General features: G+C 42.9%; 2 protein-coding genes across 5 annotated transcripts; one reads left to right on the top strand and one right to left on the bottom strand.

Annotated features, from left to right (window-relative positions):
• Positions 1–203: 203 nt before the first annotated feature.
• LOC110506887 (5-formyltetrahydrofolate cyclo-ligase) lies at positions 204–10,758 on the bottom strand. The gene is made up of 3 exons (XM_036981239.1): positions 10,382–10,758; positions 8,337–8,607; positions 204–600 (listed from the first exon to the last, which is right to left on the bottom strand). Exons 1-3 carry the CDS (start codon positions 10,490–10,492, stop codon positions 374–376), a joined length of 609 nt encoding a protein of 202 aa, XP_036837134.1. The 5' UTR covers positions 10,493–10,758; the 3' UTR covers positions 204–373.
• LOC110506882 (AN1-type zinc finger protein 6) lies at positions 10,188–27,146 on the top strand. 4 transcript variants are annotated; one of them, XM_036981237.1, is made up of 6 exons: positions 10,188–10,246; positions 18,108–18,265; positions 19,541–19,655; positions 20,926–21,029; positions 25,970–26,101; positions 26,256–27,146. In XM_036981237.1, the coding sequence occupies exons 1-6, from the start codon at positions 10,203–10,205 to the stop codon at positions 26,402–26,404; spliced, it is 702 nt and encodes a 233-aa protein (XP_036837132.1). In that variant the 5' UTR covers positions 10,188–10,202; the 3' UTR covers positions 26,405–27,146. The 4 variants fall into 4 exon arrangements, with proteins under 4 accessions (XP_036837132.1, XP_036837133.1, XP_021442425.2 ...); XM_036981238.1 differs by lacking the exon at positions 10,188–10,246 and adding an exon at positions 10,763–10,975 and having other exon boundaries at positions 26,256–26,752; XM_021586750.2 differs by lacking the exon at positions 10,188–10,246 and adding an exon at positions 11,695–11,825.
• The last annotated feature ends 442 nt before the right edge of the window (positions 27,147–27,588 follow it).

The following is a 27,588-nucleotide window of genomic DNA, read 5'->3' as shown; positions in this document are numbered from 1 at the left end:
TAGGTTGAGCCCCTTTAGTACAGGGACACAGCCCGCGCAGCACAGCTGCTAGAACAAACGGCTCCAATCGCACAAAAATGGAACATGACTTTGTGGATCAAGTTTGGAATGACACAATTTAATGTGTACAACATCTAAAGACCTACATCACTATACTGAAAGTCTGTTTCTAAAACAACATATTTGGGTGGGTTTTGTTCATGTCATTTGCGTTGCCCGATTACTGCACAACGAGCAACGAAGTGTGTCACGGCAGGGGTAAGTTTCTCAAAAACAAGACAAAGCACAAAAAATGTGTCTGAACCCTTCTTGGACATTTCATTTACATTACAAATAGAGATTTACTTCAGAAATATGAAAATGTGCCTTTTAACTAGTCCAGGACATCACACAGGACCTCGTCTATCAGCACGTCGTTGTCGCCCACAGGTATGTCCTGACACAGCTGCTCCCTGAAGGCCAGAGCGATGGTGTACGGCTTCCCCTTGGGGTGCTTCATACAGCGTTCCAGGTATGAGTCATAGAAGCCCTTCCCTCGGCCCAGACGATTCCCCTTCCTGTCAAATCCCAGGCCTGGCATCAAGATCAGGTCAAGACCTCCTGCATGGGAGGAACACATGGGAAATACATGAATGAGGAGGAGGCTTACTAGAATACCTTATGAACCATTTTTCAGAGAGCTGATGCCATCTCACAATGTAAACCTGTTATCTGGGTCAGAGGTTTTACAGCAGTGGTGATATAGGTCTATAGTTAGCCATCTCTATGCATCTTTAAAATAGTATGTCAGATCTTCAACCTCAATTACAATACATCTTGTTAAACCGTTGCCTTACCCCTGTATGGTGATCCAAGTTCAACACTATGAAAGGATTGGTTGGTTCAAGAACATGAAAGGAGTTTCTCAGAGCTATAAAACAACGCTGTTCATCCTGTTTTAAAACAGAAATACACTTCACCCTACAAAATAAATGTGGCTAAAAATGCTATTGTTGCTTCGCAGCAGTGAACTGCAGGCCTGCCTCAATAAATGCCAGAACTAAAACATGCACCGCCAGTTCTACAGTCTCCAGCATGATCAATTCTTTATAATTCCATCAGACCCAACAAGCTACAGATTCTCTGTGGGTCGAAAGATGGATGGTGTTCACTGCAAGACTTCACAAGCCCTTGGATCAATATTTCACAACATCCTGGTGTAACCATAGCATCAAGTGCTCGCTGACAACCCAAAGAAATAACAGAGGAGATGATTCACAGAATGTTTCTTAAAACATCTGATATCAGGGCCCGTATGTATCAATCATCTCAGGGTAGGAGTGCTGATCTAGAATCACTTTTGCTTTTACGGTTAAAATGAACAAGATTACATGGAAAGAGTGGACCTGATCCTAGACTTTATGAATGAGGCACCAGGCGATCACCAGGTGATGATGTGAACCTATCACTCCATTCTGCTCGGTGTAGCCTGAGACTCCAATATCAAAATCTCTTCCTGTTGTCACGCAACCATGACGTTCATGAATCATTTATGCAGATTAAGCAGGGACATTATGCATTCACGTTCCTCACAACAGCAGCAGGTTGAGGATGCCATACTGCTGTGGTCTCTTCTCCGGCCCTCCAGACTGCAGGGTAACATCCATCTATTATTGATGCATATAGCCTACTGTTGTTCACATGACTCATCTGGCATCACATCATCCACTTTAAATGGCAGTAAGGATGTAATGCTAACAATCGAACCCTGCTAGTTCTTGACACGCTCACACACACACACCCTCCCAATGTGTACATAACACAGAGCCCAATCAAAGGCCTCTGTTTTTATCGACTCCAGTCTCTTCTATTCCTAGCCAATAACAAAGATCTCAGATGAATGTTAAATCATTCACTTTCTGAAGGACATCTACTCCTGCTGTGCCAAAATGCCATTGCCCCTTTTATCTCTCTGCTGTGTGTTCTCTCTCTCTCTGCTGTGTTCTCTCCCTCTCTCTGCTGTGTTCTCTCTCTCTCTGCTGTGTTCTCTCTCGCTCTCTGCTGTGTTCTCGCTCTCGCTCTGCTGTGTGTTCTCTCTCTCTGCTGTGTTCACTCTCTCTCTCTGTTGTGTTCTCTCTCTCTCTCCCTCTCTGCTGTGTTCTCTCTCTCTCTCTGTGTTGTGTTCTCTCTCTCTCTGCTGTGCTCTCTCTCTCTCTCTCTGCTGTGTTCTCTCTCTCTGTTGTGTTCTCTCTCTCTCTCTCTCTCTCTCTCTCTCTGTTGTGTTCTCTCTCTCTCTCTCTGTTGTGTTCCCTCTCTCACTCTGCTGTGTTCTCTGTCTCTCTCTCTGTTGTGTTCTCTCTCTCTCTCTCTCTGCTGTGTTCTCTCTCTCTCTGCTGTGTTCTCTCTCTCTCTCTGTTGTGGTCTCTCTCTCTCTGCTGTGTTCTCTCTCTCTCTCTCTGTTGTGTTCTCTCTCTCTCTCACTCTGCTGTGTGTTCTCTCTCTATGCTGTGTTCACTCTCTCTCTCTCTGTTGTGGTCTCTCTCTCTCTGCTGTGTTCTCTCTCTCTCTGCTGTGTTCTCTCTCTCTCTCTGTTGTGTTCTCTCTCTCTCTCTCACTCTGCTGTTCTCTCTCTCTCTCACTCTGCTGTGTTCTCTCTCTCTCTGCTGTGTTCTCTCTCTCTCTCTGCTGTGTTCTCTCTCTCTCTCTCTCTTTGTTCTCTCTCTCTCTCTCTCTGCCGTGGTCTTTCTCTCTGCCGTGTTCTCTCTCTCTGCCGTGGTCTCTCTCTCTGCCGTGGTCTCTCTCTCTGCCGTGGTCTCTCTCTCTCTCTGCCGTGGTCTCTCTCTCTCTCTGCCGTGGTCTCTCTCTCTCTCTGCCGTGGTCTCTCTCTCTCTCTGCCGTGGTCTCTCTCTCTCTCTGCCGTGGTCTCTCTCTCTCTGCCGTGGTCTCTCTCTCTGCCGTGGTCTCTCTCTGCCGTGGTCTCTCTCTCTGCTGTGTTCTCTCTCTCTGCCGTGGTCTCTCTCTCTCTCTGCTGTGTTCTCTCTCTCTGCCGTGGTCTCTCTCTCTGTTGTGTTCTCTCTCTCTGTCGTGTTCTCTCTCTCTGTTGTGTTCTCTCTCTCTCTCTGTTGTGTTCTCTCTCTCTCTGTCGTGTTCTCTCTCTCTCTGTCGTGTTCTCTCTCTGTCTGTCTCTCTCTGTTGTGGTCTCTCGCTCTCTGTCGTGTTCTCTCTCTCTCTGCCATGGTCTCTCTCTCTCTGTTGTATTCTCTCTCTCTCTGTTGTGGTCTCTCGCTCTCTGTCGTGTTCTCTCTCTCTCTGCCATGGTCTCTCTCTCTCTCTCTGTTGTGTTCTCTCTCTCTCTCTGCCATGGTCTCTCTCTCTCTGTTGTGTTCTCTCTCTCTGTTGTGGTCTCTCTCTCTCTGTTGTGTTCTCTCTCTCTCTGTCGTGTTCTCTCTCTCTCTGTTGTGGTCTCTCGCTCTCTGTCGTGTTCTCTCTCTCTCTGCCATGGTCTCTCTCTCTCTGTTGTGGTCTCTCTCTCTCTCTGTTGTGTTCTCTCTCTCTCTGTTGTGTTCTCTCTCTCTCTGTCGTGGTCTCTCTCTCTCTGTTGTGGTCTCTCTCTCTCTGTTGTGGTCTCTCTCTCTCTGTCGTGTTCTCTCTCTCTCTGTTGTGGTCTCTCTCTCTCTGTCGTGTTCTCTCTCTCCACATGTAAGTAAGTATCTGAACAAGAGGAAAATGCTTTGAAACAAGTTTCAGATGCTCAGCAGGATGTCAATCCTGGCAGGTAGCAATTTGTGTTGTCCACACACACACACACACACACACACACACACACACACACACACACACACACACACACACACACACACACACACACACCTCCAGACCTTTGCTTTCTATGCACCCCAGGACAAAGAGACATTCGTTATGAGGATGGAACTTCTGTTATGAAAAGAGGGGGAAATAATAGGGTCTAAAACCTTCTGTCAGCTGCTGGGAATATTCAAGGTACTTGGAATAAGGTGCCCTTCTTGTTGCTATGTGAAAACCATGACGATAATCAAAGCAAATTTGGTGGCACGGCAAGACAGACCTTTTTTCCCCCCCATCTCTTCTCATGTATTTAAATTTGCTTTGCATTATGGTCTATCTGTAGTTTCCTTGACAACAGCCATGATAGGTTCATGAGAGGTATTCAAGGCTGCAGGACTGAGTCAGAGTAGAGAGAAATTAATCAAACCAGCTGTTCACTGTCAGAGGGAGCCCTAAACTGAAGACGTGATTGGTTGGTATACAGAGACTATAGAAAGGCTCCACCCCCTTGAAATTTTTTCACATTTTCTTGCATTTTTAAGTGGGATTGAAATAGATTTAACTGTTGTTTTTTTTAAAGTCATATATATATATATATATATATATATATATATATATTTTTTACAAATGAATAAAAAATAAACAACTAAAATAGTCATTGCAAAAGTATTCACCCTCTTTGTTTAGGCAAACCTAAATTAGTTATTTGGCTTAACAAATCAAATAAGGACTCCCTCTGTGTGAAATAACAAGGGTTGACATGATTTTTTAATGACTATACTTTCCTCTGTCCCCCATACATACAACATATGTAAGGTCCCTCTGTCAAATATGACATTTCTAGCACAGATTCAACTACAAAGACCAGGGAGCTTTATCGAAAGCCTCATAAAGGAGGGCAGTGATTGGTAGATGGGTAACAATAACAAATTAGACATTTAATATATCTTTAAGCATGGTCAAGGTAATAATGATGCTGTGGATGATGTATTAAACCACCAAGACACATCAAAGATGCAGTCATTCTTCTGAACTGAGCTGCAGGACAGGAAGGAAACTGCTTAGGGACGTCACCATGAGGCCATTGGGGACTTTAAAACAGCTAGAGTTCAATGGCTGTGATGGGAGTAAACTGAGGATGGATCAACAACATTGTAGTGACTCCACAATAATGACCTAAATGAAAAGAGTGAAAAGAAGAATACAAATATACAGAATACATGTATATCTATGCAACAAGGCACTAAAGTAATACTGCAAAAAAAACAAGGCAAAGAAATGCAAAGCCTTGTGCCAAATCCAACACAACACATCACTGAGTAACTGCCTCCTTATTTTCAAGCATGGTGGTGGCTGCATCATGGTATGGGTATGCTTGACATCGGCAAAGACTGGGGAGTTTTTCAGGATGAATAGAAACGGGATGGAGCTATGCGCAGGTAAAATCCTAGAGGAAAATCTGCTTCAGTCTGCTTTACACCAGACACTGGGAGAGGAATTCACCTTTCAACAGGACAATAACCTACAACACAAAGCCAAATCTACTGGAGTTGCTTACCAAGAACACCGTGAATGTTCCTGTGGCCAAGTTACAATTTTGACTGAAATCTGCTTGAAAATATGGCAAGATGTGAAAATTGCTGTCTAGCCATGATCCCCAACATCTTGACAGATCTTGAAGAATTTTCTAAAGAATAATGGGCTAATATTGCACACAATACAGGTGTGCAAAGCTCTTAGAGACTTACCCCAGAAGACTGACCGCTGAAATCGCTGCCAAATGTGTTTCTGACATGTATTGACACAGAGGGGTGAATACTTATCTAATCAAGGTATATTAGGGTTTTATTTTTCATTCTTTTTTTTTATTGAATTTTTTCTTCCACTTCGACATGAGTATTTTGTGAAGCTCGTTGACAAAAAATAAAAATGAAATTAATTTTTATCCCACTTTGAAACGCAACAAAATGTGGAAAAAGTTCAAGGGAGTGTAGACTTTCTATAGTCACCAACACCAAGAGTGAACCTGGTTACAAGTGAACCGGGTTACAAGTGAACCGGGTTACAAGTGAACCTGGTTACAAGTGAACCGGGTTACAAGTGAACCGGGTTACAAGTGAACCTGGTTACAAGTGAACCTGGTTACAAGTGAACCTGGTTACAAGTGAACCGGGTTACAAGTGAACGTGGTTACAAGTGAACGTGGTTACAAGTGAACCTGGTTACAAGTGAACCTGGTTACAAGTGAACCTGGTTACAAGTGAACCGGGTTAAAAGTGAACCTGGTTACAAGTGAACGTGGTTACAAGTGAACCTGGTTACAAGTGAACCTGGTTACAAGTGAACCGGGTTAAAAGTGAACCTGGTTACAAGTGAACCTGGTTACAAGTGAACCTGGTTACAAGTGAACCTGGTTACAAGTGAGCCGGGTTACAAGTGAACCGGGTTACAAGTGAACCTGGTTACAAGTGAACCTGGTTACAAGTGAACGTGGTTACAAGTGAACCTGGTTACAAGTGAACCGGGTTACAAGTGAACCGGGTTACAAGTGAACGTGGTTACAAGTGAACCTGGTTACAAGTGAACCTGGTTACAAGTGAACCTGGTTACAAGTGAACCTGGTTACAAGTGAACCTGGTTACAAGTGAACTTGGTTACTTGAGCTGGTGAGTGGAGTGAGAGCGATAATTAGAATTGACACAGGTTATTGCCAGACAGGAGTGAATTCATACATATGTAACCGGTGTGAAATGGCTAGCTAGTTATAGCGGGTTGCGCGCTAATAGCGTTTCAATCGCTGATGTCACTCGCACTGAGACCTTGAAGTAGTTGTTCCCCTTGCTCTGCAAGCGGCTTTTGTGTAGCGATGGGTAACGATGCTTTGAGGGAGGCTGTTGTCAATGTGTGCAGAGGGTCCCTGGTTCGAGCCCAGGTAGGGGTGAGGAGAGGGACGGAAGCAATATTGTTACACATACACAATGAAGGAGCGGGGTTATGACCAGTTTGGTTCCAGAAGTAATGATGACATTATTTGCACAGCTCAAATAGACTCAGAGAATGCACAACAAACACATTTCCTCCCCAGGCGTCGGTATTTCATATCCTATCTAATGATTAAAGCTGTGACGGTCTGGATTAAAATAGCTGAGGTTGACAGAGGAAAAACTACGTATTCACCATCCAGGAGATTACAATGCTAATAACTGTTATCAATATGATCTTTCTTATTATACAGCAGCAACAGAGTTGATTACAATGGAATTATGCAACTTCACCAATGATTCACAGTGCTTATTTGGTGCTCAGGGTAGATGTTACCAGATCTAGGATCAGTTTATCCTTCCCCTACCCAATGATTAACCTTTAGGGGGTAAATGACCTTGGATCAGTGGTGGGGCAATTCCATCCATCCCCTTGCATAGTATTTCGATTAAGTGTCACATGACAGGTGTGTGTCCAGACGTAAGATTGTTATTGCAGGAGACGACCATTTTGATCCGTCTTGATGATGATGCTATACCACCATCTTGTGGAGGAAACCAAAACAGGAACTTTGATCTGACGCTGATATGGTGTCCCTCGTTGGAGACTGTGCACGCATCCCAAATGGCACCCTTTCCCCTAAATAGTGCATTACTTCTGAACAGGGCCCATAGGGGAACAAAGATTAACTGTGTATAAGGGAAGAAAGACGAACATTGCAAGGCCGTGCCAGGATTTAGGTCATTCTAACAAATAGGTCATAAGTGTGTTATGATACACACAGATGGTAATATACAACAGGCAAACTAAAGTACAATATGTCAACACACACTGTGAGGATCGTATCACCATAGGGCACCCTGTGTGTGTGTGTGTGTGTGTGTGTGTGTGTGTGTGTGTGTGTGTGTGTGTGTGTGTGTGTGTGTTTTCAACCTTATCAGGTCCATAATGTCCTGACAAGTCACCGGAATGTCCTGACAAGGTAGGAAAACAGTCAGAACTTTTTTCATGTCCTGAATTTGTTAACATTTTATTTTACGCTTAAGAGTTAGGTTTAGGAGTTAGGTTTAGGTTAGGCATTTGGGTTTGAGTTAGGTTAAAGGTTATGGGTTAGGGAAAATAGGATTTTGATTGAGAATACATTTTTACTACCCAAAAAGTAAAAAATGAATCACGAAAACTAAGCACTGTGCGTGTGTGTGGCCCTATATGCGTACTGAAAGAAGGTGCCATCACGCTTACCAGACTCGGTAGGATATAAAGGATATTTGGTTGTTGTGTAAAACCAATAAAGAGATCACAGAAAAATAGAATAGGTTCTCACACAAAGTGGACGGACTCCAATATCTTCTTCTTTGTGATTTTTTCTTTTTTTCTTTCTTGCAGCAACAGGGCAAAAAGCTTGTGTGTTGGGTGTGTGTGTGTGTGTGTGTGTGTGTGTGTGTGTGTATGTGTATGTGTATGTGTATGTGTATGTGTATGTGTATGTGTATGTGTGTGTGTGTGTGTGTGTGTGTGTATATGTGTGTGTATATGTGTGTGTGTGTGTGTGTGTGTAGACTAACACTAACCTGTCTCCAAGGCCTCCTCTCTGGTGTTGTCGTCGGCGGCAGGCTGTCTGATGTTCCAAGAAGTCAGAGGCAGTGACATCATATCCTCCATGCTGGTGAGCTTCACCATGTCCATGTGGTTACTGGTGCCCTGGGTCAAGTACTTGGGCATAAAGCAGGTCTTACCGTGCTTAAACAAGTCCTGAATGATCTCCTCTGTTCTCACCTCGTCGTGCATGCTGAGGAACACAGCGATGCGCTCACACCTGGCATACTTGGGGTGCTTGAAGAGCTGGTTGAGAGGAGAGTATAAACGGGTTAGTGTAGGCATAGTTTTTCTACTTCCCTGTTATTTACGGAGAAAATTACATCAAATAATGCATGTAAATTAACCATTCAAAATGTGCCGTTGGGTTTTATGAAAGTAATTAGGTATGAGGTGTTAGACTGGTAATTATATGATTACAGCATTAAGGTACTGCCAGTTTAGCCACTTTAAACTATGCCACTCTGTTTACATTACTCATCTCATATGTATATACTGTACTCGATACCATCTACTGCATCTTTATGTAATACATGTATCACTAGCCACTTTAACTATGCCACTCTGTTTACATTACTCATCTCATATGTATTTACTGTACTCGATACCATCTACTGCATCCTTATGTAATACATGTATCACTAGCCACTTTAACTATGCCACTCTGTTTACATTACTCATCTCATATGTATATACTGTACTCGATACCATCTACTGCATCTTGCCTATGCCGCTCTGTACCATCACTCATTCATATATCTTTATGTACCTATTCTTTATCCCTTTACACTTGTGTGTATAATGTTGTAGTTTTGGGAATTGTTAGCTAGATTACTCGTTGGTTATTACTGCATTGTTGGAACTAGAGGCACAAGCATTTCGCTACACTCGCATTAACATCTGCTAACCATGTGTATGTGACAAATAAAATTTGATTTGATTTGAGTTTAACACTCTAGGAGGTCACCAACTGGAGACATTTGACAAACAAATTGTTTGAACTATTTGATTATTTTAAAAGCAATATTGTCTATCTGTTAGTAAAAGAGAAGTTACATATAATTGAAAGCATTCATGGCTAGGTGTCTTCTGTCTCCTTGACAATACTAAACACAAAAGTAGCTATAGAGAACAATAGTAATGGCATGTTTTTAGAGGCACCAACTCTACCCTGGTTCCCACTAAATCAGGCTTTGGCTCCACAGGCTGTCTAGCCACACACAGGTTACCAGGTGCTGATGGAGGTGTGGGGGGGGGGTCCTCGATAGTGGGCTGGGGGTCCATGGCCGGGTTGGGTAAGACCCCCTAGGGGGGCCATCACACCCCACCTGGGATCCACCACAAGGGGACGCCACTGGTCGTTAATTTTGGGATAAACGCCCGAAAAGTAGGTATGCAGTAAACACAGGCTTAGGAGATCTTAAATGTTTGTTCTATGAGATCATCTCCATCAACTAACATTATTTTGTGGTTTTCCCAAAAATTATCTGAAAAGGCGCATAAAAGGCTTCCTAATTCATAAAGGTCATGTGATATTATCTCATAGAGCAAAACATACCAGATATCCTAATGCAACATTCAAATGAACTGGGAACTCGGAAATCTCAGACTTCTGAGTGGAAAAACGAACTTTTTTTTTTGGAAAGGTCAACTGGGAATTCCAAGTCCAAACTTCTAGAGCACCGAATTTCCGAAATGAAGATCACTGACGTCGTGATTTGATCTATTTTTTCCAAGTTCCCATTTGTTTTGAAAGCACCATAAACCTGTGTTAATCTCAGATCTAATTTTCGACATTTATCCCAGAACCCCATTTTTTCCGCATTCAATTTCCCATTGGAATGGCTGAACGAAACAGATTTCCGGTTTTTAGGACTACAAACTGGTGAGCTCTATTGGCCACGCGACGATGACGACAGGACACATGCATACACAAAATGAGTTTGTAGCGTTGTAAAAAAAAATACACTAGCACACTGTAAATGTGATACCCAGTTGTTTGTTACATGATTGCAGTTACCTTTTGCGAAATGACTCGAGACTGGCGAAGTTTTTCTTGATCGTCCAACGCAGCTACTCGTTTCTTTATTTCTCTCCTCATAGCTTGTTTGGCTGCACGCAAGGCGGCCATGCTGGCTAATGTAAAACTCGTGTCCAAAGATAAAAATGTTGCAATGTGTGTGAGTTCAGGGAAGGCAGCAAGTTAGGCTGGCCTTGAAATGAGCAAATTCTACATTTGGATTGGACTCAGCTAGCCACGCCAATCAATCATTAAACAGACTGCAATAACATAATTACCATCTATCTATCTGTATGGCTATCACACTACCCCACTGGCATTATTTGACAGCCCAGTGACGTGTGACGGATTGTCTGTGACGTCACCGCCAGTTTAACAGTCGGAGTTGAAGTGTAAAAAGTAACAAATAGACAGTGTCTGGTCGGGGGTAGGGGAGAGGCGAGAAAAGACAGACCCAACAACACCGCGTAGAGTTAGCACGCCTACAATCGTGGTCGTTCGTTTTTCTTACCTAGCTAGCTAGTCTTTTCCGAAGTCCAAGAAAGTTATCGTGGGCTAGCTACTTACGAGTAGAAACATAACGTTTAACAGAAGGTAAGGAGGCAACGTCAGTTCAAACTAGCTAGCTACTGATAGGTCTGTGTAGCTAGCTGGCTAGCCAGTAGATATCGCACTAACTTTTAACGATGCTTTGGATCTTTTTTTTAGCTACAGCATCTAATGTTCTGGTACAGCTAAGTTATCTAACTAACGTTAGTGTGACTATATATACACGATATACTATCCTGCCAGTGCTACTACGTTAGCTAGTTAGCTACTGTAACTGTATCATACAGTGTATGACCTCGGTCCTTGAAAACTAGGTTAGTGTCCACTTATCCAAGGACGGCTAGCCTGCACAAAACTTTAACACTTGATGTTAGCTAACGTTAGCTAGATACTTTTTGTTTTTAATGTTACATTCCCTGTTTTAAAGTTGGATTTTAACTATAATAGGTCAGTAGAGACGAGATGCATAGGCAGTTAACTACATCATAATCATGTTGATGTCAACAACTTCTTGGACGTACAGTAGATAACGTTTGCTTAACGTTACAATGATAAATGACAGCTAATTAAGAGGTCGCTAACGTTACATTTACGTTATGGCTGGTGACAATTTGTTATTATACTTGTTTTCTGTCACTGCTGTATTCGGGGTGTATACTTTCACATACCCTGTCCAACCAGCTGTGTTTTTAAAAGGCTGTAAATGATTGACGTTTAATTTGTGCAAGACGATAATATATATGGGCGTGGTTTACTAAACAAACAGCCAATGACAATGGATTATGTGTAGTCAGTTGAGTAAATTACGTTGTGGGATCATTCTGCGTATGATGTCGGATGTAATCTGCTGGTGTAGAGACGAAGAAAGAGAGGAGTAGGAGAGAGGGGGAAATTGGTACGTTTCTTGAGGTTGGTCCAATACAAAGTTACATGATTGTGATGGACACCCATTTCAGGTTTATTCTCAACCAACGTTATTTTTCTCTGCCTAAGTTGCCTGTTACAATGATACACTTATCCGAACAATACTGGGCACTGTTGAGACAGGCAGTGAAACGATAATACAGGCTAGGCTGGGGATTTCTAACAATTTTTCACACAGTTCCGTGTGATTTTAATCGCAATTTACTGCGCTCACTGCAAGCTACTGTAAGAGCTACTGACTAGGTTCATTGTTGCAACTTTTCATTGTTTGATTTATATGTTTGTATAATGTTGTCTAGTTGATGGCAGCATTTATTTCCCCAGTTTGTTTTTGTAGCTAATGTGCTTGGGACTAGGACACTCAAATAGCTTTTATGTTCTCGTACAATGCCCTTCGCTTTGTTGCATCTCGGAGCTTATATTGGACTATTTTGAGTCTCAATGGAGGACCCATACTTCCTCTGTTGCTGCTAGGTCCATCTACTACTAGAGGCCCAGTGTTACTGTAAGACAGCTGTTCAGTTAAAATGATAGCTTACTTGCTAAATAAACAAAGCCAATGGCAAATCATAATGTAGGCTAACACCTGTGATGTCATGTGGATGTAGGCTAGCCTATGGCTATGGGTTCCTGTGACTTGGATAGTGTTGGCCTATTCAAACAACACTAGTAGGCTATTACCCCAGCCTATAAGAACAGTTATTTAGTTATATTGGTTCCTCCAAACCACATTACGCCACTTTAGATAAATGGAATCAGATGACAAGTCCCTGGCCGATACCCTCAGATGACATCCTTGCTAGTAGAGGAGAGAGTTCTTTCCACAGCCAAGGTGAATATATCAGCCTATCTGTGTGAGAGTCAGCATGTAGCCTATAGTCATGAGTGACTGTGTGTCAGTCTTTGTTGAACTGGTTCACTGTGGTTGCACAACTAGGCCAATGACATAACACTGTCCTTAGCCTCTGCTGTGATGTGTGCAACAAGGCTTCAGCTGGAGTTCATACGTTTGTTTTCCAGATTTCAGCTAAACTGAATGTGTAGGTCTACACATGTTTTGGCATTTAGATGGGCCTTATGTCTCTTACCTGTTAGCTAAGATGTATGATTAGGGAAGATGTTCAGGCTAGTCTACATATTGGATTCCTCACCATGTTCGTTAAAGATCCGTTACTGTACTGCGTAACGATGGCATGCCAGACATAGTTTCAGCCCCAGGTAGGCCTAATGGTTGTTGTGTTCTCTGAATGATTCTCCTCTCACCAGGTGTAGGTCCTAAATGGCACCCTATTTACTATATAGTGCACTACTTTTGACCAGGGCCCGTGGGGCTATGGAGGGAATACTATGGTGCCATTGTTTTGGACTGGAGCATCTCATTGGCCTGCTGTAAAGACAGTCCACATCGTTTCTATGTTCAACCTGAGAAAGTAGCCTGCTGTGTGTGAAGTCAGCACTTATCGCTTCCACGTAGCCTACTCAAGCTTGATCTGATTTCGGTCTATATGCATTGATGATGTGTGTGTGTGTGTGTGTGTGTGTTTCTCTCTCACGTGTGTGTGGGCGTAGTGTGGGATTGTTACTATTGTAGATTTTAAATGGCAGATTGCATAACATAATCTAGACTAGAGGAGGCCATCATGAAATCTCACTCATTCATCTGGAGATTGGCATCAGGGGGGCAGGGGTAGAGAATTGGGGCAATGATTGGTGTAAGGAAGGGGAGCGAGGGGGGACTTTAATTACAGTAATATTGAGAAGGATGGAATGGTGCTGATCTTCGGAACCTGAGATCTGAGCCTGTATTTATCAAGTGTCTCAAAGTAGGAGTGTTGATCTAGGATCAGTTTAGCCTTTCAGATCATAATGAATCAAATTATTATGGACAGGCAGGATCTGATCCTAGATCAGACACTTCATAAATACGGGCTCTGGATAAGTTGTATTAGTCGTATGTACAGGATACACATGGTATACACCGTCCAACGAAATGCTTACTTAGGACCTCTTCATGTCTCTTCCACCAGTAGGCTATTTCAGATCAAAGGAGAAAAATCACACAGGCACGGCACAAATTCTGAACGTGGCACAAGACCTGAGCAAAAGGAGAGCCTATAGGCGGTCTATGGTTTCAGGCTGTAGCAATAGAAAGAGCGTGAATCTCAGCTCACTGTTAGCATGATCTTCATTGAGTTAACCTGCTGTTGTATGGCTCGCTTTCTTTTCACCATGGTAATCTTGGTATTTCAGCCCCTCTGTGAGTGGTTGCTATCCACCCTGATTAAAGACAGTCCCTGAGATTACCACTGGATTATTCTCTCTCTCTCTCTCTCTCTCTCTCTCTCTGTCTCTCTCTGTGTTTATGTAAAAGATTTAGGATGATGAAGTCAAATGATGTCCTCTCCGTATTACCTTAAGAGCCCAGTACGATGCTGACGACACTTTGGTGTCACACGTCCACGCGCTCTTAAACTTGTTATGCGTTCTGTATATTTTCCTCTGCATTCTCAGGGTAGTGGAGCAGCCCTCCCTACCCTGTCTCCCATGGAGGAAATGGCAGTGTACTAAACCATACACCAGATGTCCAACCCAGCAGATGCACCATTACATCACTACTACCCAGATCAGTGTTACCATATCCAGGCTTAGTTTAGACTACGTCCCAAATGGCACCCTGTTCCCTATATTTGGGCTCCCGAGTGGTGCAGCGGTCCAAGGCACTGCATCTCGGTGCTAGAGGCGTCACTACCGACACTCTGATTTGATTCCAGGCTGTATCACAACCGGCTGTGATTGGGAGTCCCATAGGGCGACACACAATTGGTCCAGTGTTGTCCCGTTTTGGTCGGTGTAGCCTGTCATTGTAAATAAGAATTTGTTTTTAACTGACTTGCCTAGTTAAATAAAGGTTAAATGCATAAACATTTAGTGCACTACTTTTGAGCAGGGCCTAATATAATGTCATTTGGGATGCATCCTTATGCAGCTTATGCCACATTAGCAGAGTTTTCATTTCTGTGGCTTCTTTGATGTTTTGACATGGTAGCCTGTTACAGTGTTAAAGTGTTACAAAGAGTGTAGGCTATCAACTTGGCTATGGAGCAGTAGCCTGTATCGAATTAGGCCTAATGCTGTTCCCCACACAGAAAATGAGGCCGCATAGAATGTATTAGGCTCAATTATATAGCCTAGTGCAGGGATCATCAACTAGATTCAGCAGCAGGCAGATGGTCAGGGGGCCAGAACATAATTGCTGTAAACGTGCAAATTGACTGCAAGAAGCCCAAACAGATATCATTTGACTAAAATAGTCATTTCAAACCTTGCTTACATTTGTGTATGATTACATATCTCTTTATTATGTGTGGAAATTCTTTGGAAAAGATCTCAAGTTAATTTGGAGCTGATTTGCTGGTGTTTTTAGTCTTTTAGTCTTATGTCCCTTTTTCTTGCTCAGAAAACTTGGGGGGCAAATAAATTGAACTGCGGGCTGCCAGTTGGGGAACCCTGACTTAGTGTATAACAAAAAAGTGAGCTGTAAATCAAGTTGTTAGCCTACGGCAAGGCTGTATTTGACCTGTAGTTAGTCTCTCTGCTCTCTAGTCTCTAGGCTGTATTTGACCTGTAGTTAGTCTCTCTGCTCTCTAGGCTGTATTTGACCTGTAGTTAGTCTCTCTGCTCTCTAGTCTCTAGGCTGTATTTGACCTGTAGTTAGTCTCTCTGCTCTCTAGGCTGTATTTGACCTGTAGTTAGTCTCTCTGCTCTCTAGACTGTATTTGACCTGTAGTTAGTCTCTGTCTCTAGGCTGTATTTGACCTGTAGTTAGTCTCTCTGCTCTCTAGTCTCTAGGCTGTATTTGACCTGTAGTTAGTCTCTCTGCTCTCTAGTCTCTAGGCTGTATTTGACCTGTAGTTAGTCTCTCTGCTCTCTAGGCTGTATTTGACCTGTAGTTAGTCTCTCTGTCTCTAGGCTGTATTTGACCTGTAGTAAGTCTCTCTGTCTCTAGGCTGTATTTGACCTGTAGTTAGTCTCTCTGTCTCTAGGCTGTATTTGACCTGTAGTAAGTCTCTCTGCTCTCTAGGCTGTATTTGACCTGTAGTTAGTCTCTGTCTCTAGGCTGTATTTGACCTGTAGTTAGTCTCTCTACTCTCTAGGCTATATTTGACCTGTAGTTAGTCTCTCTGCTCTCTAGGCTGTATTTGACCTGTAGTTAGTCTCTCTGTCTCTAGGCTGTATTTGACCTGTAGTTAGTCTCTCTGTCTCTAGGCTGTATTTGACCTGTAGTTAGTCTCTCTGCTCTCTGCTCTCTAGGCTGTATTTGACCTGTAGTTAGTCTCTCTGCTCTCTAGACTGTATTTGACCTGTAGTTAGTCTCTCTGTCTCTAGGCTGTATTTGACCTGTAGTTAGTCTCTCTGTCTCTAGGCTGTATTTGACCTGTAGTTAGTCTCTCTGCTCTCTAGTCTCTCTCTAGGCTGTATTTGACCTGTAGTTAGTCTCCCTGCTCTCTAGTCTCTGTCTCTAGGTCACCCATATCCATAAGCAGCCTCATTCCCTGCCCCTCTTCTTACCCTCTTCTCTCAAGTCTGTGTCAGCCTGTCACTTGTTATACAGGAGAGTGAGTGTGAGGCTTGGGTTTCTCCTCTGATTTTTAATACAGCACATTTTAACTCTGCGCTTAGGCTATATGTTGTTTTGACTGCCTTACAAGGGCAGGCTGGCCCAGAGAAACAGAAGTGAGAGTTACACCATACACACTCAGCAGTCGGTCGGTCAGAGATTGGGCGTGACCAAAGACACAGATTAGTAGTAGCTACTGTTATCTTCCACTTTCAGCAATTAGCCACGTGCAAGTTCTCCCACTTAAAAAGATGAGAGGCCTGTAATTTTCATCATAGGTACACTTCAACTATGACAGACAAAATGAGAAAAAAAATCCAGAAAATCACATTGTAGGAGTTTTAATGAATTTATTTGCAAATTATGGTGGAACATAAGTATTTGGTCACCTACAAACAAGCAAGATTTCTGGCTCTCACAGACCTGTAACTTCTTCTTTAAGAGGCTCCTCTGTCCTCTACTCTTTACCTGTATTAATGGCACCTGTTTGAACTTGTTATCAGTATAAAAGACACCTGTCCACAACCTCAAACAGTCACACTCCAAACTCCACTATGGCCAAGACCAAAGAGCTGTCAAAGGACACCAGAAACAAAATTGTAGACCTGCACCAGGCTGGGAAGACTGAATCTGCAATAGGTAAGCAGCTTGGTTAAAACATTTTTTTTTTTACCTTTATTTAACTAGGCAAGTCAGTTAAGAACAAATTCTTATTTTCAATGATGGCCTAGGAACAGTGGGTTAACTGCCTGTTCAGGGGCAGAATGACAGATTTGTACCTTGCCAGCTCGGGGGTTTGAACTTGCAACCTTCCGGTTACTAGTCCAACAGTGTGTGAAAACCTTGTGAAGACTTACAGAAAACGTTTGACCTCTGTCATTGCCAATAAAGGGTATATAAAAAAGTATTGAGAAACTTTTGTTATTGACCAAATACTTATTTTCCACTGTAATTTGCAAATAAATTCATTAAAAATCCTACAATGTGATTTTCTGGATTTTTTTTTTTCTCATTTTGTCTGTCATAGTTGAAGTGTACCTATGATGACAATTACAGGCCTCATCTTTTTAAGTGGCAGAACTTGCACAATTGGTAGCTGACTAAATACTTTTTTGCCCCACTGTACATAGCTCTCCTATGTGTTAATATCAGATAGCCTAAGTACAAGGGATTATACGTTTTCAGTGCTTAGGTCATTGTGTTGCCATAGAATGCTCTGGCATCGTGATGCAACAAACAACTTCTAGAACTTGTGAGTCCAAGTCTAGGGAATTGTGACCAACTTGTTTTGTTTTACACCACTTTCAATGCTACAGCTGGCTAGAGATTAGAAGACAATCTTCCTTCCGCTTCTGTGTGTCAGTTGGTAAGAGTATGGCACTAGCAACACCACAGGTGTGTGTTCAATTACCACAAGGATTACATACTTATTCTAAAAGTCACCTTGGATAAAAGTGTGTGCTAAGTGGTATAGCCTTTTGCAACAGCACACTGGCCATCTCCGCTCCCTTTTCAAGAAACTAACCTTTGGCTTTCACCAATACCTAAGCATGTTTTAGACCTAGGCAGCAGCCAATCCTGAAATGGCGTGATAGGTCAATATGGCTTTGATCTCTCCACTCTTAACCTCCACAGGAGGGACATGGCCCAGGAGACCAACCAGAACCAAGGGCCGCTGCTCTGCACCACTGGCTGCGGTTTCTACAGCAACCCACGAAACAATGGCATGTGTTCCATGTGCTACAAGGACTTCCTCCAGAGACAAAACAACAATGGACGAGTCAGTCCACCAGGTGAGTAGGAAAGAGATTCCACAGCTTTCCAGTATCTTATTGATGATCATTTAGTTTATCAATCAAAAAAGACCTGTTAGACCAAAATATTGACACGGACTCTTTGACTTTTGACTGAGTGAGCACTATTGCTGGTGTTTGGGACTTACTATTTCACAATGAAGTCAGTTTACAAAAAAACGACTGAAGTTTGTTTGAAAGTCTAATGATAGAGACAGTAACACCAGACAGTGACTGTAACTTTAGACAGTGTCTCGTTTGAGTGAGTGACATTTGCCACAGATTATCCATTATATTTAGCAGATACCCAATTAAAAGAAATGTCTTAAAAATGGAAGGCAAGATCAAGTTGGCCCATTCTAGCCAATGAGAGGGCAGATGCCTGTATGAACAACAGGCACAACTCCAATATAACATATTTTTTCTCTAAGTTTCCAGGATGTCATGTATCCTACTTATATCAGTACACTCGTAACAACCTAAGCATTATAAAATATATATTCTATCAAATAAGCCATTGCATTTTATGTTAATCAAATGCTACAAGTGGTGAAAGAAACACACAGCTATTTATGCGAGGTGCTGGCTAGCGGAGTAGAACACTTGAAACACACAGCTATTTAGGCGAGGTGCTGGCTAGCGAAGTAGAACACTTGAAACACACAGCTATTTAGGCGAGGTGCTGGCTAGCGGAGTAGAACACTTGAAACACACAGCTATTTAGGCGAGGTGCTGGCTAGCGGAGTAGAACACTTGAAACACACAGCTATTTAGGCGAGGTGCTGGCTAGCGGAGTAGAACACTTGAAACACACAGCTATTTATGCGAGGTGCTGGCTAGCGGAGTAGAACACTTGAAACACACAGCTATTTAGGCGAGGTGCTGGCTAGCGGAGTAGAACACTTGAAACACACACCTATTTAGGCGAGGTGCTGGCTAGCGGAGTAGAACACTTGAAACACACAGCTATTTAGGCGAGGTGCTGGCTAGCGGAGTAGAACACTTGAAACATTTAAAGGAGAGCCCACACTCTAGGAGGATCCAATAATTTAACCTAATATCCAATGTTTCGACAGACAAGCTGTCTTCATCAGGGTAAGATTCTATCAGATTCTACACTCATTGACCGACATACAAAACCTCCTTGTTTGGTGAGTGACAAATCAAACCGGCACCTGCTGGAGGAGACAGATTTTGGGCCCAGTCATCCCTCTCGTTTGCCTCTTCCTCTCTGTTTTGGGACTGCTCTGATTGAAACGTGTGTTGTCATTGCAGTGTCGTCCTCGGCGGCGGTTAGCAGCCTGGGGGAGTCCCTCCTAGCCCAGTGCTCAGAGAGCAGTACTGTAGATGTGCCGTCAGCCACGACCCACACAGACACCAGGATGAACAGGTACAGTAGGTATAGAGCTACTATTCTCTGAAACACGCTATAAGCATGATCACACCTCCACCATGTCTACGGTGTAGCTGCCAAGCCAGCCATGCAACATACAGTATAGGATACACAGGCCATGTGGAGATGAATGTAATAAAGTAGCCTGTGAAACGTAAGTACACTAGATATACATAGTTATTACTGTACGTACGCGATGCCAAAAAAAACACATGGCAATCCTGCAGACTTGCATACCAGTTTATAGCTGTGGGGCTGCCCACGTCTGAGAATTTTTGCTGCGCAACTAAGTAGAATCATTTTGCGTCGCTATTTGTAGTTCTTGCATTGCTTACTACGTATGGTCAAGGCTAGTATGACGGTGGATTCCCAGGCTTTAATTATTATTTTAAACCTGGATAATTTATTTCCTGTTACAAAATTCAAAGATGTTGTGTCATTTTAAATTAGTGTGTCAATCATTAAGTGGTTTCTCACCGGAAGTGAAGGTTATTTTTGCACCATGGTCTTCCTGTACCCCATTGAAGTACAGTACAAGGAAGTCAATCATCTATAGTTCTGTCTGAATAGTGTGATGTCATCTCCCCGGATGCTTCTGTCTCTTCTATGAGACAGATTCCACTTGCCATGTCCGTTTCCCCACTCAGTGTGTGTGTTAAAGACACGAGACCTTCTGTGGTTATCTAATGAGCTCTGTCTTTGTCAATCTGTACCGTACCTAGCCCTGCCCAAATCTACAGGGACACTGTTTTCTCAAACCCACAGAAAATGATTTGATTTTTTTTTTTAATCACTGTATAGAATTGAGTTCTGCTCATTTCTCTACGGTCGTTACAGTTTTATCCATTTTTAATACACTTTTTATTGCTTCAACATTGAAAGCTTGTAGCTCTATCTATAACCACAGAGACCCTATTATGAAGCCACAGTGGACAGCTGCCACTAAGTCTTTCTGGATAAGAGCGTCTGCTAAATGCCTCATGTGAATGCCAATCATTCTGACTGTCTGACAGTGAGGTGGGCATTAGTGGTGAAATGCTTTGTAGTATGATTGCCATAGTTGATGACAATGAGTCGCATGTCATTGGATTTTAGTCAGTCTTCTCCCTTCAGCGCATTTTCAGAAACATCCTGAATAGGATTAAATTGAAGTCTTCAAGTGTACCATTTTCATAATACTGTATATAGCTAGTCTTCTAATCTAGACTACCAACTGATGGATCATGTTTTAGGCTAATTGAACACTTATATCCCCCCCCCCCCCCAGGGTTGTATCTAGCCAGTCACTCTTAACGACAGCACCAGCTACTCATTCAGAAGAGGAGAGGACAGCCAAGTCTGAAGAAGACCTGAAAACCGAAGAGATACAAGGTGTGTATTACCAGCGCGTTTCACACAAACCTTTTCTCACAGGGACGAGTCAATCCTCATTTGAGATCTGCGCGTGTAACTCACATTTCTGTGCTAGATGTCATTGACATGAATTGACATGTTCTCATTGACATCAATGCATGGTGTACATAAGACTTTGAGTTATGCAGGCGACTCTCAAGTTAGGATTCAGACAATAGTGCTGTTGCTTTGCTACCCTCTCATGTTCCTGTGAATAGCCTGAGGTCTCACACACACCAAATGCGGGCTCACTACCATGGGAACCCTTCACCTCATACCCTCTTGCAGTCAATCTCAGTCCGTGGGGTGGTTTTACACACAGACGCACATTGTTGTCCCATCTCTATTTGCTTAGAGATCTGTAGTAGAGAAAGCCCAAAGTTCAGCCTAGGGATTTCAGGAAGGATTTCAGACACAATCCTCTCCTGCTGGATTACAGTTACACTGGTTCTCTAGTGTTTCTGTCTACCCTCTTCTAGAACAGTTACACTGGTTCTCTAGTGTTTCTGTCTACCCTCTTCTAGAACAGTTACACTGGTTCTCTAGTGTTTCTGTCTACCCTCTTCTAGAACGGTTACACTGGTTCTCTAGTGTTTCTGTCTACCCTCTTCTAGAACGGTTACACTGGTTCTCTAGTGTTTCTGTCTACCCTCTTCTAGAACAGTTACACTGGTTCTCTAGTGTTTCTGTCTACCCTCTTCTAGAACAGTTACACTGGTTCTCTAGTGTTTCTGTCTACCCTCTTCTAGAACGGTTACACTGGTTCTCTAGTGTTTCTGTCTACCCTCTTCTAGAACAGTTACACTGGTTCTCTAGTGTTTCTGTCTACCCTCTTCTAGAACGGTTACACTGGTTCTCTAGTGTTTCTGTCTACCCTCTTCTAGAACAGTTACACTGGTTCTCTAGTGTTTCTGTCTACCCTCTTCTAGAACAGTTACACTGGTTCTCTAGTGTTTCTGTCTACCCTCTTCTAGAACGGTTACACTGGTTCTCTAGTGTTTCTGTCTACCCTCTTCTAGAACGGTTACACTGGTTCTCTAGTGTTTCTGTCTACCCTCTTCTAGAACGGTTACACTGGTTCTCTAGTGTTTCTGTCTACCCTCTTCTAGAACGGTTACACTGGTTCTCTAGTGTTTCTGTCTACCCTCTTCTAGAACGGTTACACTGGTTCTCTAGTGTTTCTGTCTACCCTCTTCTAGAACGGTTACACTGGTTCTCTAGTGTTTCTGTCTACCCTCTTCTAGAACAGTTACACTGGTTCTCTAGTGTTTCTGTCTACCCTCTTCTAGAACGGTTACACTGGTTCTCTAGTGTTTCTGTCTACCCTCTTCTAGAACGGTTACACTGGTTCTCTAGTGTTTCTGTCTACCCTCTTCTAGAACGGTTACACTGGTTCTCTAGTGTTTCTGTCTACCCTCTTCTAGAACGGTTACACTGGTTCTCTAGTGTTTCTGTCTACCCTCTTCTAGAACGGTTACACTGGTTCTCTAGTGTTTCTGTCTACCCTCTTCTAGAACGGTTACACTGGTTCTCTAGTGTTTCTGTCTACCCTCTTCTAGAACGGTTACACTGGTTCTCTAGTGTTTCTGTCTACCCTCTTCTAGAACGGTTACACTGGTTCTCTAGTGTTTCTGTCTACCCTCTTCTAGAACGGTTACACTGGTTCTCTAGTGTTTCTGTCTACCCTCTTCTAGAACGGTTACACTGGTTCTCTAGTGTTTCTGTCTACCCTCTTCTAGAACGGTTACACTGGTTCTCTAGTGTTTCTGTCTACCCTCTTCTAGAACGGTTACACTGGTTCTCTAGTGTTTCTGTCTACCCTCTTCTAGAACGGTTACACTGGTTCTCTAGTGTTTCTGTCTACCCTCTTCTAGAACGGTTACACTGGTTCTCTAGTGTTTCTGTCTACCCTCTTCTAGAACGGTTACACTGGTTCTCTAGTGTTTCTGTCTACCCTCTTCTAGAACGGTTACACTGGTTCTCTAGTGTTTCTGTCTACCCTCTTCTAGAACGGTTACACTGGTTCTCTAGTGTTTCTGTCTACCCTCTTCTAGAACGGTTACACTGGTTCTCTAGTGTTTCTGTCTACCCTCTTCTAGAACGGTTACACTGGTTCTCTAGTGTTTCTGTCTCAATTACCTTAGCTTTCTTGGGAACAGGAACAATGTTGGCCCTCTTGAAGCATGTGGGAACAGCAGACGGGGACCAGGATGTCTTGCTTATAGTCTTATAGTCCGTGGTTGACTGTAGACCCTGCCACATACCTCTCGTGTCTGAGCCGTTGAATTGCGACTCTACTTTGTCTCTATACTGACGCTTAGCTTGTTTGATTGCCTTGCGGAGGGAATAGCTACACTGTTTGTATTCGGTCATGTTTCTGGTCACCTTTCCCTGATTAAAAGCAGTGGTTCGCGCTTTCAGTTTTGCTCGAATGCTGCCATCAATCCACAGTTTCTGGTTTGGGAATGTTTTAACAGACGCTGTGAGTGCATCGGCGATGTTGTACCTTCTGATGAACCCGCTCACTGAATCAGCATATACATCAATGTTGTTCGCCGCAATGCGGAACATATCCCAGTCCACGTGATCGACGCCATCTTGAAGCGTGGAATCCGATTGGTCGAACCAGCGTTGAACAGACCTGAGCGCGGGAGCTTCCTGTTACACTGGTTCTCTAGTGTTTCTGTCTACCCTCTTCTAGAACAGTTCAAGTATTAGTTTATGTATTTCACTATGGGATACGCCCCCAGCGTTTGATATATAGCACAGGGCAGTCGGTCGTCAGGATAAGCTTGTCTGACAATACGAGAGTCAGTATATCCCATAGTGAAATACTGAAACTAATACTTAAGAGAACTATAGATTACAACTGTAACCCCGGTTCTCTGATAGTATGAGTGAGGTATTTCACTAGAACACCCTCCTTGCATGAGTGGGGAAGAGGTGTGGCTTATTCTTGAATGACTCAGATGTTTCGTTGGGCTCTTTTTATAGGGTAGGAGGGACACCCTTTCCCGACTCGCACGTCTCGACGTCCAGCCAATCATGGCTGGCGTAGTGTAGTAAGGCTTCTGACGAATACACTGGGGGCGTATCCCATAGTGAAAAACCTCACTCATACTATCAGAGAACCGGGGTTACAGTCATAACCTATAGAAACACTAGAGAACTGTCTTCTATAACAGTTACAGTACATATACCCAATTCAACATTTATTAAAGAGGAACTGTGTTAGAAGGGTAGAAAATACCCCAAAGTGTTAAGCTTTTAGTCTTGAATTACAAACTAGTCGCTAAAGTTTGTCTGTGTGCCTACATACGTGTGTGTATGTCTCTGTCTGTGTGCAGAGCGAGCACCATGTAGAGCAGCTGTAGAAAGTGAACAGCGGGAGCCCAGCACAGCAGGTAGCTCAGGGACTTGCCCTGATAGACAGGACAGTCAGCCAGTGAGAAGCCAGGATAGCCAGGACAGGAAGTCAGTCAGAAGGCCTGCCCCAGAGGACAGCTCTCGCAAGAGGAAGCTAGAGGAGCCACATGGAGAGAAGGGTGAGTGAGGACAATCGCGACAAATGGCACCCTATTCCCAATGTGTAGTGCACTATTTCTGACCATGGCCTATGGGGATCTGATCTAAAGTTGTGCACTACTGTGTATATAGGGAATAGGGTGCCTTTTGGGACGCACACAGACAGAACAGACGGCTGTCAATGGTTGTTATAATGGCTTATAAGCTTTTAGAGAGTGGATTGAGTGAGTTCTAGAGAGCAGTGAGAGTCTGAGAACAGCTGCTAGCTGCTTCCCCTGTACCAAGGGTGGCCAAAACCTGGGTCGTATTCATAAGTGCACACCGTAGCAAAATGTTTTGCAATGAAAAATGAAAACAAGCGTTTCTTATTGGACAAGTTCAGGTACTCCCTGATTTGGTACATTTCCTTCCGTTTGGTTTCTACTTAATTCCAATGGCCACCTTTCCTTATCTCCTTTCCCCCACAACCACTGATCTTCCATGTCACCATGGGTGAAAGGGTATTGTAGAAACCCCATCCACTACTATTCAAAGGTAATGAAGAAAGGAAGCTCTTTGAGAGGACTGGAATCTTCAGGCCCCTTCTAAAAATCATCCCTTCATATCCATATGGTCAAGACTGTACAATATGGGTTTTGTATAAACTTAAAAAGGACACGTGTATATAAAAATGTTTACTTTGTTAATAGGAGGAAAAAATATCAAGAAACGAACAATAAAGGAACTGGTTAGTACTTTAACACTTCATTCTTACAGTTGAATGCTTACTGTGTGATACGTTTACCCAAAGGCAAGTACTGGCACCATGCAATAACCCCGTGACTTCTCTTCTCCATGACAGGGAAAGGGCGCTGGCTTTGTGCCAGATAAGATGAGCTTTTCTACCCATTATGTTCAAAATGAATCTAAACAAAGAAAAGCAAATGTTTTGTAAAAATGTCTGTTTTTCAGCTATTTTTTATTTCCTACTGAAAATATGTTAAGTGGCAACAAGCATAGTAGGCTTCCGCTTCGATCACACTGACAGTGTCCTTGTGCAAAATAGTACGCAACATCTGGATATGTATGTTCCGAATGTTCAACATTCACCTTCTGCTACCATTTCTGTCATGTCGTCTACGCAGACAGTTTGACACATCGATAAATCCACCGTATGCACCACACCGAACGCTCTGCAATGCTGCAAGGCAAACGCAGCGTTTTCATTGGAAATGAATGTACTTCTGGTGTACCAAAATGCAATGACGCTGTCTGTGTGATGGAAGCGTTAGTCTGTAGCACAGTGAATTGTAGTGCCATCTCCTGAAAAGCATGGGTATTGGGAACTCCTTTAAAGCTGCAGCAGTATTGCTGAAAAGGTGAGACTGTAAAGTTGTTCTGTGTGATCCATCCAGTGTCTGTATCGGTATCCGAGGACACGGACCAGGCCTCGGTAGACGGACAGGACAAACCCTCGGACTCAGACCAACCCAAAGCCGCCAAGAAGAATCGCTGCTTCTCCTGCCGCAAGAAAGTCGGCCTCACGGGTAAGGTTCTGACACATTCTCCTGTTGGCTTAGTGCAGTGACTTAATAGTTCCCATTTTCTCCCTCTGTCTCTGTATGTACTTTATATCCTGGAGATACATTTGGCGGTCAGCCATTTTGTTTTACCTTCAAACTCTTCCGTCTGTGTTCCCAGGCTTCGACTGCCGATGTGGCAACGTGTTCTGCAGCATGCACCGGTACTCAGACGTTCACAACTGCACTTTCAACTACAAGGCCGACGCAGCGGAGAAGATCAGGAAAGCCAACCCTGTCTGCGTCGGGGAGAAGATACAGAAGATCTGAAAGCAGGTTTGCTGTGAATCGATGTCCACCCGGAAGCCTGCGCTTTTAGATGACCCATCAACCACCTCTTCCTTTCTCCGTTTCCTCTTTTCATTTGAAGTTGTTAATGTGAGCAACGCTCCATTCCCATCGGACACTTTAAAATCATGCATGTCAGCTGCAAAAACAATGTCTTTGTAAATGTATTTTCACTTAACCTGTTTCCTTTTGTAGTTTTAATTCTTTTATCCCTTAAATGTTGTGGTTTATGAAAAATCTGAAGATTTAAACCATTACAATATTTAGATTGATTAATTGGGCTTTAATTACTTTGTTGGCTACTACTGGAAAGGCTGTTTTTCTGGTGTTAAAAAAAATCAAAAAAACAAGCATGTTAAAAAGCATGAAGGATCTTTCCTCCTTTTGGACTGTATGTAGCCTGACAAAGACGACAGAACAGATTGTGTTTAACATTATCAGCGAGAGAGCAGAAACCAGGATTGTGCCGTTGCTCCCAGACCTTTTTGTATAATTGAGTCATTTTAAAGACTGTGTGTGATCTGCTGTGTAAAAGAGTTTGTTTATCATATGATTATGAATAGCCTGTATGCATGTTTCCGGTTGTGCGTTTGAGGATTATAAAGTTCATTTATGGGTGCACAGGAGTATGACCTGAATCTATTGTTCTGTATTTATGTTAGTTTATTCACTGTCTTAACTTTGATCTGAATAAAGCTCTAACACATTTTTTGAAAATTTGAAATGTTATGCATTTGGTACAATTTCTCAGAAAACAAATGAAGGTCCAAAAAGTGGTTTTGGATGTTAATGAGTACTGTCATATAATGCCTTTACACAGGCAGCCCAATTCTCATATTTTGTATTTACTAATTTGCATTTTGGCCAGTCAGATCATCTCTGAAAAATATGACTGAAAATATTTTGTGATTGATCAAAATACCAATTTGTGGGGGGAGAAAATCAGGATTGTGCTGCCTGTGTAAACGCAGTTTAACAGTCTACTTCATTGATATCACAAAATAACGTCACTTTTAACTTTTTTAATAGGGTAATATTTATCACACCCCAATCAATAAAAGGTAATCAGTTCTAGACCGCATCATTTTTGCTGAGTCATTTTCAAACCGTTTTGGGTTCATCACAGTTCTTGAAAAAGGGTGGATATAAGAGAGCGTTTCCTATTG

This window comes from Oncorhynchus mykiss, chromosome 6 (assembly GCF_013265735.2).
Source record: "Oncorhynchus mykiss isolate Arlee chromosome 6, USDA_OmykA_1.1, whole genome shotgun sequence".
NCBI classification, from domain to species: domain Eukaryota; kingdom Metazoa; phylum Chordata; class Actinopteri; order Salmoniformes; family Salmonidae; genus Oncorhynchus; species Oncorhynchus mykiss.
The sequence above is the reverse complement of the archived record's forward strand: the minus strand, read 5'-3'. Positions and strand labels throughout refer to the sequence as shown.

Coding starts and splice junctions, on each gene's coding strand:
- LOC110506882 (XM_036981237.1), top strand. CDS start 10,203: ATGGCTGAACGAAACAGATTTCCGGTTTTTAGGACTACAAACTG. Junction 18,266..19,540: donor TGGACGAGTCAGTCCACCAG/GTGAGTAGGAAA, acceptor TTGTCATTGCAG/TGTCGTCCTCGGCGGCGGTT. Junction 21,030..25,969: donor GAAAACCGAAGAGATACAAG/GTGTGTATTACC, acceptor TGATCCATCCAG/TGTCTGTATCGGTATCCGAG.
- LOC110506887 (XM_036981239.1), bottom strand. CDS start 10,492: ATGGCCGCCTTGCGTGCAGCCAAACAAGCTATGAGGAGAGAAATAAAG. Junction 8,608..10,381: donor CTCGAGTCATTTCGCAAAAG/GTAACTGCAATC, acceptor CCTCTCAACCAG/CTCTTCAAGCACCCCAAGTA. Junction 601..8,336: donor AGAGGAGGCCTTGGAGACAG/GTTAGTGTTAGT, acceptor CCTCCCATGCAG/GAGGTCTTGACCTGATCTTG.